The sequence below is a fragment of the Puma concolor genome, chromosome A1 (genome assembly GCF_028749965.1).
Source record: "Puma concolor isolate L17-30 chromosome A1, mPumCon1.1.hap2, whole genome shotgun sequence".
NCBI lineage: Eukaryota > Metazoa > Chordata > Mammalia > Carnivora > Felidae > Puma > Puma concolor.
Window position 1 is genome coordinate 40448248 of NC_141667.1, and position 8129 is coordinate 40456376.

Consider the following 8129-nt stretch of genomic DNA (forward strand, 5'->3'; position numbering starts at 1 on the left):
ATATAAAAGGAAATATCGCCTCCTCAGTTTCATTCAGCAGTGCCAAAAATGTTATAAATGAGAGACCCGCCAACTTTCAGCGAAGAATGCCAGGCACTGTGCTTAATAAACTGAGGCTACAGAAGTTCATTATCGATGTTGCAATCTTTTTTATTCTGCGAACCGAGAGAGACAGAGAGAGAGAGAGAGAGACAGAGAGAGGGAGAGGGAGAGAGAGAGAGGGAGAGCGAGCGAGCTGAGAAGGAGACTGAGAGAGACAGACAGGCACACAGGACAGAAACTGGGGAGTCTCCGAGCCGGGAAGGGGGGGCAGACCGCCTACGTCGGCGCCCCCGCTCCAGGCTCCGACTCCAGACGCCGCGAAGTGAAAGGAGAGAAAAGAAAGGGAGAGGGCGAGACTGTGACGGGGGGGGGAGGCCGGGCCCGAGGTGTTAAACATTTTTGTTTGCTTGTGACTCGTCGAGACCGAGGGCCGCGTCTCGGCCCCGCTCAGCCAAGGTGGAAGGCGCCGGCGCTGGGGTTCTTAGCCCCAACTCCGGACGGGGGGTGGCCGCACAGTCAAGCACGCACAGACCCAGACACAAAACCTCGCCGGTCCCGCGCCCAGGCTGCGGGGGCCTAAAACTGCCGCGCGCCCCGGCGGAGCGGCGGGGCCAGCGCGCTCCGACCCGGCCGCCACCCGGGTATTTCAGCAGCTCCGGGCTCTCTGGGCGTTTGCAAAGTCTTTCTGGAGCGGAGGAGCGGAGGAGCGGGAGGAGAGACAAACTCCCGGGTTCCCCCCCACCACCACCACAGCTCCGCTCCGCCCGCCGCCGCCGCCGCCGCCGCCTCCTCCTCCAGCGCCCCCACCGCGCCCCCCTGCATACACACACACACACACACACACACACACACACACACACACACACACACACACACACACTCTCTCACACACTCACACAGACACGCCACCCCGGACGCGCCGGCGTTGCCTGCGAGCGGCGGCGTGCAGGACTTGAAGTGGGTGTTCTTCCCCACTCCCCACCCCCGAAGCGTCGCCCCCACCCCCCGCCCAGCCGCCTTCCCCCTCCCTCTCCCTCCTACGCAAATAAGAACTCGGCGATTCCCCTCCTGCCGCTTTGATTTCGGGCACCTCCAACAGATAATTGGGAAGGGTTTCCAGAAGGTGGGAAATGTCACCTGATTCACACTGAACTTTTAAAAGCTCCCCACCCCCAAGGAGCCGCGCACACCCTTGCTCGCGGCCGCCCTCCCACTGCCCCACACACTGGGAGACCGCCCACCGCAAACCGCGGAGACCCCCGTCTAGATTTAAAGCGCGGCTGCGCCCGGCTTCTGACGTCCATTGAATCGCGCGGGCGGCCGGCGGCGAGCGCGGGGCTGCGCCGGGATCGCTGCGCCCTCCGCCGCTCGCCTTTGCGACGCGCGCCGCTCGCCCGAGCCACCCGCCGCCGCGCCCGCTCCCCGCGCCGCCGCACTCCTCGCCCCGCGTCTGCCCCCACGATGGTCGGTCCCAGGCACCAGCCCGGCGGGCTGTGCCTCCTGCTGCTGCTGCTCTGCCAGTTCATGGAGGACCGCAGCGCCCAGGGTAAGCGAGGGGGGATGCGCTGGGAGGCTCGGCTGCGGGCAGGGGTTTGTACTTTACTGTCGTCTGCACCGGGTCTGTTCTAAGCAACGCTGCTCTCGGAAGATTTTGGACCAACTTAGCGACTCCGGGATGGAGTGGAGTGGGAAAACTGAAGGCAGTGACACTTTCGGACTGCCAGCCGAGTTGGGAGCGCGGTTATCCTTTAAAAGGAAAGGGAGTAAGCTGGAGCCTCTCTCAGTAGTTAGGGTTAGATGCTCCAAGTTCTGGACATAATGAGTTTAGATGTTATCTCCCCTATTTTGGCTCTGAAGAAGGGGACAGGCATCAGTAGCCTGGAGATTTCAGTCGATCCATTTGCACTGTAACCTCTTTCCCTCCCACATCTTTTGGATACTTTAAAAAATGACTGGGGGATGGGGGTAGATACTGAAATTTCTTCAGTGGCCGGGGGACGTGGTTTCAGCAACTTTGCCCAAACTTGGAGATGTGGGTGCTGAAAATTTTAGAGTGAAGTGGTTTTCTGCCTAGTGGATGCTTCTTCCAACCCCTTCCCCCCAACCCCGCAAAAAAAAAAAAAAAAAAAAATTTACCCCGGAGTGTTTTGAGTAGTTCACAATTTTTTTTTTCTCTGTGCCTCATTCCTCCGACTAACTTTATGGAGAACAGCGAGGAAGGACCTCACAACTTCTTTAATTTCTGAGATGCATTAAGAGCAAATTTCTAAAGTTTGGTTTTTTTTTTTTTTTTTAATCAAATTTATTTCAGTGAGTCTTCGGACACAATTTTTAAAAATAATAATAATAGCAGCTTGCGGTCCAATGATTGTTCAAATTGTATTGATGGTTCCTAAGAAGACTTCCTGACCCAAACGCGAACCTGGGAAGGCGGGGGGAGGGGGGGAGGGGAAAGTACTTGCAAAGATTTCTCTCGGTAGGTATGAGCTAGGTATATGTTGCGGTGAAATAGTAGGAAGCCGCCCCCTCCCCTGTTCTTTTTTCCTCTACACTTTTCTGGAGACAGACGTGTAACTTTCCTTCTTTAGCGTTACCGTTTTGAGTGTGTTGTGAGCTGTCCCCCTGGGCACTGCCCCCTCGCCGCCCTCACCTTTCGGGGCGAGGCGCTGCCTGGGTGCCGCGGACGTGGGCGCCGAGAAAAGCTGCCCTCGGAGATTTCGAAAGATCGCGGTGGCCGCGGGCGTCCTCTGGGTCTGCCGGATTGCAAAACGGGCCGGGTGGGCGGGCTGCGCCTCGAGGCCGCGCGGGGCAGCTCCGGGCAGGGCCCGGCTGCTTTTTTGCTTTCATTTTTCACAAGTGCCTTTTGCTTGATCTGTTCCTGTTGTGTGTGTCTGTGTCGGTCTCTCCCTCTCTCAAGTTCTCCTACTCTCTTAACCTCTGTCACAAATAATACTCGTACCGCCTACATGAAACCAACATGTAAAAACATCCGTCGCATCCTGTTTTTGTCAGGTTCTTTAATCTGCTCTTCGAGTCGCTGCAGGTTATGAAATGGGACGAATAAAAGTAAACAGTCTAGTAAAAGTCAATGCAAGCTGCACGTGTTGTGTCTGGGTCACTGGTAACTGACATTGATATGGCTGGGGCGCTCTGGCTTCTCGCTCTCCTTCCCCCTCACCCACCTCCCACCTCTTCAACCGTCTCCCCCGCCCCCCTTTCCCCACCCCTTCACTCCCTTCCATTTATTTTCTGCTTTTCTCTCCCATGTCTCTCTACTCCTCCACAGTCACTCCCGCCCCATCCCCGCTGGGTCTCCTCCTTCCCTCGCAAGCTCGCCACCTCGCCCCCTCCCTCCCCCTACTCCGCCTCTCCTCTCGCTCACCCACCTCCCCACCCCTGTCTCCTCGCAGCTGGGAATTGCTGGCTCCGCCAAGCGAAGAACGGCCGCTGCCAGGTCCTGTACAAGACCGAACTGAGCAAGGAGGAGTGCTGCAGCACCGGCCGCCTGAGCACCTCGTGGACCGAGGAGGATGTAAATGACAACACGCTCTTCAAGTGGATGATTTTCAACGGGGGCGCCCCCAACTGCATCCCCTGTAAAGGTAGGACTCTTCCTCCCCAGTTTCCAGGCCCTCAGTAGAGGGCGTCTTATCCTCACCTTCCCCGTTGCCCAGCTGGGGTGCGTTCGTGGGTTCCCTCTATCTTCCCGCAGTCCCGGTAAGACTTTCGGGTTGAATCTTGCCTGGTACACACTGCCAGCAAAACATGGTTGCCAGAGGTTCCTGGACTTACTGGCCAAGTGTGGTGGTGGAGCCAACCAACTCGCACTCTTTGAGAGAGATTTGAGTATAGGGTGCCGACCCCCATCCCCACCCCCTCCTCAACTACTAGGAGAGAGCTGGACCCCTCTGGCGGGAACTCTTGGCCACAGGGAGGGTCCTGCAAGGCCTCCACAGCCCTCCTGGCTGACTTGCATACTGCCTGGCCCTGGCTTTGATCCATCCCTCTTTCCAACCCTTAGAAACATGTGAGAATGTGGACTGTGGACCCGGGAAAAAGTGCCGAATGAACAAGAAGAACAAACCCCGCTGCGTCTGCGCCCCAGACTGTTCCAACATCACCTGGAAAGGGCCAGTCTGCGGGCTGGATGGGAAAACCTACCGCAACGAATGTGCACTCCTCAAGGCCAGATGTAAAGAGCAGCCGGAACTGGAAGTCCAGTACCAGGGCAAATGTAAAAGTAGGTCCTCCCTGGTTCCCCTCCGCTCCAGCTTTCCACCTGAGGTGGACCCACTGGAAGACCCCTGGGGTGTGGTATTGTCCACCCTAAGAGCCCAATAATGATGATGATGCAAAACAAAGCAGACTTTTTTAATGTTCTGAAGACTTCTTAAGAACTCAGACGGGACCAACCTAGGGTCATAGATTTTCTCTTGAAACCACTGGGTTCCCAAAGTGCTTGTTGAAAAGCTGGGTGCTTCCTTTTATGATTTCCTTGATAATATCAAATGCTCACTCCCGAACAGCCAGGAAGTGCCTATTATTAATGTGTATTTCTTTCCTTCTTTATTTCAGAGACATGTCGGGATGTTTTCTGTCCAGGCAGCTCCACGTGCGTGGTGGACCAGACTAACAATGCTTACTGTGTGACGTGTAACCGGATTTGCCCAGAGCCCACCTCCTCTGAACAGTATCTCTGTGGGAATGATGGTGTGACCTACTCCAGTGCCTGTCACCTGAGGAAGGCTACCTGCCTACTGGGCAGATCGATTGGATTAGCCTATGAGGGAAAGTGTATCAGTAGGTATTCTGGATTAAGGAAGGAAAAGTGGAAACATGGTCAGAAAGGCTTGTTCTACTGGTAAAGCTGTGAGGTCAATCAAATAAGCCCAAATTTGCCCCATAATGCATAGTTTCACTGAAGGGGGAACTAGTCTCCAGTTTGGGTAAACTGTGGTAACCACAGCATTCCTCAAGGAAACAGTTATCTTCTGGAAGCATTGGCATATATGTTGAAATGCCAGCAAGAGATGGGAAACAACTTTCTGTCTTGGAAAACTTAGAATTCACTCAATTTTACACATTTTTTAGGTGCTAGACTTGCTGTAAGCAAGAAATAATTGCTTAACAGTTACTGAAAATCTGTTATCAGATTCTAATACTGATGGAATTCTTTATTTTTCAAAAGATTTCACTTGAGGGAAATAATGAAATCCTTATTTAATTCCAGGATACTGTGATAACCTGTTCCCCCAAAATACTATTTTTGTGTACTAGTAGGGAGTGTAGGGACCGTGTGTGTTTAAGTTTCAGTTTTATTATCAAGCATTTTTGCATGAGATCTCCATTATCCTGTTAGTAAATCATAAGCTATATGTTTGTCTTTACTGACAGAGGACTAAAGAAAGGGAAAAACAGGGAGAGGAGGGAAAGCAATTTACTCATCACAGGTGTATTATATCCTAGAAGCAAAGTCCTGTGAAGATATCCAGTGCACTGGTGGAAAAAAGTGTTTATGGGATTTCAAGGTTGGCAGAGGCCGGTGTTCCCTCTGCGATGAGCTGTGCCCCGAGAGTAAGTCCGAGGAGCCTGTCTGTGCCAGTGACAATGCCACTTACGCCAGTGAGTGTGCCATGAAGGAGGCTGCCTGTTCCTCAGGTGTGCTGCTGGAAGTCAAGCACTCCGGATCTTGCAACTGTAAGTACAGTTTCTAACCTTCGCCGCAATGTGAGGCCTTCCCAGGCAAGCCCTAGGGAACGGAGACCTCAAAAGCACGAAAACCTTCCAACATAAGCCCATTTCTGTTTAAATTGGGTAGCTGCTAGGGGCACCTGGGTGGCTCAGTCGGTTAAGAGACTGACTTTGGCTCAGGTCATGATCTCACAGCTCGTGGGTTCGTGGGTTCGAGCCCCGCATGGGGCTCTAACAGCTCAGAGCCTGGAGCCTGCTTCCAAATCTGTGTCTCCCTCACTCTCTGTCCCTCCCCTGCTCACACTCTGTCTCTGTCTCTCAAAAATAAACGTTAAAAAAAAATTTAAATTAGGTAGCTGCTAAATTTCACCAGCAATCCAGTGGTCCACAGAAAAATTCCCTGGAATGTTTCCCGGCGTTAGGACTTGTCCAATGATCATCAACGGGCTTGCCTCTAAAAACCTAGCTCTAGTCATTTGCCCTTAATTCTTTTGCTGTAGTAATGTGCTTGGCCGTTTGCTTTATTAACACTTGAATCTAAACTAACTGCTTCAAAAGTTTTTTGTTTTTTTTTTCTTTTTCAAAGACAGCTGTATATTATCACACATGGGCTGCTGCTTTTCGCAGTTGCCTCTACTAACTCTGAATTAAGGACCCAAAGCAGTTATACCTAGAACACGAGCGCTTTTTATCTAATTTCAGGAATCTGCCCGTAAAACCTGAGCCATTGATTCTTCAGAACTTTCTGCAGTTTTTGACTTCATAGATAATGTTTAAAAAAAATGTTTTTTAAACTTATTGCATAACAGCAGATGCCAAAAACAAAGCATCTTACTGCAAGTCACATAAAAATGCAACGCTGTAATATGGCTGTCTCAGAGGGCTTTGAAAACATACACTGAGCTGCTTCTGCGCTGTTGTTGTCCATATTTAAACAACAGCTCCCCTGTATTCCCCCATCTAGCCATTTCGGAAGACACCGAGGAGGAAGAGGAAGATGAAGACCAGGACTACAGCTTTCCTATATCTTCCATTCTAGAGTGGTAAACCCTCCACCAATGTTCAGTGTTGATATAGCCTTTGGGCAAAAAAAAAAAAAAAAAAAAAAAAAAAAAGAAAAGAAAAAATATATTGTCCATACTGTAAATAAGTGTATGCTTATTTATTTGGGGGGAAAACTATACATAAAGGACGTTTGTCCTAGAGCTCTCTCCCAGGCCACCTTGTTACTCATTGGACACGGAGAGGCAGTCATTGTGAGGTCTACTGGATGAGGCCCATAGTTGAGACTTGTAGACATTTATTTATACTGTGTCATGTTTTATAATTTATACATAAAATGTCTGGTTGACTGTACACCTTGTTTTTGAAGAAATTTATTCGTGAAAGGAAGAGCAGTTGTTATTTATTGTGAGGTCTCTTGCTTGTAAAGTAAAAGCTTTTTTTTTTTTTTTCCTTGTAAACCATTTAAGTCCATTCCTTACTATTCACTCACTCATCTGTCTCCCTTCATCTCACTGTTGTTAGACTCTTTTCCACTTTAACAAACTTGCATGTCAGTTTCTGTCATGTTTTTTATTTATTGGATTCTCTGCTGCCTGTTCTGTACATACATGATCCCTCGGGTTTTGTTTACAAGGAATCTTGACTGACCAAAAGGCATTATAACTGACTCAAATAGAAGGTACAGAGGATACATCTTTGAGGAAACTCCTAGTTCAGTTCTCTTGTCATGATTTGGGAGAGAAGGGGTGATAGAAATGTTAGAATTCTAATAATGTACTTTTAAGATGTTACAAATCCAAAGAAATTGATATGGGTATCCGGAGACTGAAGGAAGGGAATGCTATACATTCAACCTTTTGTTAGGTGTTTCCTGTAAGCTACTCTGCTGTACCTTTTAAATTAGTTCCTTTTCAAACAACGTGTCGCTAAAAGTTATATCAAAGCTTTATCAGTTCAAGTTTCTTGCTTTTCATAATACTTTTTTCTGATGCAATTTTATATTTTCAAACATGGCAAGTTAAATATAAATTCATTTAAATATATAGTTTTGTACTTTTCTACCATGTAAATGTGCAATGTATATAAAAGTTATAATGTGTATTTGTAAATAAATGATGAGTGAAAAAATAAAAAAATTTTAAAAAGCCAATGGTCTCAATTGTTGATGTTAGAGAAGTCGTTTGGGCTTTTGAGTTAAAGTGCATATGATATATTTGCTAAGAAATAGAGTGAGCCAGGACAGTAGAAGCTCCAAAGCAAGGTAAATTGCAAATCACCTCAGTGGAGTCTGACACATAAAGGGATCTGAGGTCCAGCAACCCGTTGACTAGAGTGACTACATACCTAAAAGCACCATCATCTTGCCTGTCCATTTATATGGTCTTCTCCAT

At 49.3% G+C, this 8129-nt stretch overlaps 1 protein-coding gene across 3 annotated transcripts; it reads left to right on the forward strand.

Moving 5' to 3' along the window:
• Positions 1–1075: 1075 nt before the first annotated feature.
• On the forward strand, positions 1076–7888 carry FST (follistatin). 3 transcript variants are annotated; one of them, XM_086678636.1, is made up of 6 exons: positions 1076–1588; positions 3453–3644; positions 4064–4282; positions 4618–4842; positions 5512–5739; positions 6698–7888. In XM_086678636.1, exons 1-6 carry the CDS (start codon positions 1504–1506, stop codon positions 6778–6780), a joined length of 1032 nt encoding a protein of 343 aa, XP_086534762.1. In that variant the 5' UTR covers positions 1076–1503; the 3' UTR covers positions 6781–7888. The 3 variants fall into 3 exon arrangements, with proteins under 3 accessions (XP_086534762.1, XP_086534769.1, XP_086534757.1); XM_086678643.1 differs by having other exon boundaries at positions 1078–1588; positions 5509–5739; positions 6436–7888; XM_086678631.1 differs by having other exon boundaries at positions 1078–1588; positions 5509–5739.
• Positions 7889–8129: the final 241 nt, after the last annotated feature.

Excerpts from the sequence above, each read along its gene's own strand:
- FST (XM_086678631.1), top strand. The coding sequence starts at position 1,504 with ATGGTCGGTCCCAGGCACCAGCCCGGCGGGCTGTGCCTCCTGCTGCTG. Across the intron at positions 3,645-4,063 it reads CAACTGCATCCCCTGTAAAG|AAACATGTGAGAATGTGGAC; the intron begins GTAGGACTCTTC and ends TCCAACCCTTAG. Across the intron at positions 4,283-4,617 it reads GTACCAGGGCAAATGTAAAA|AGACATGTCGGGATGTTTTC; the intron begins GTAGGTCCTCCC and ends TCTTTATTTCAG.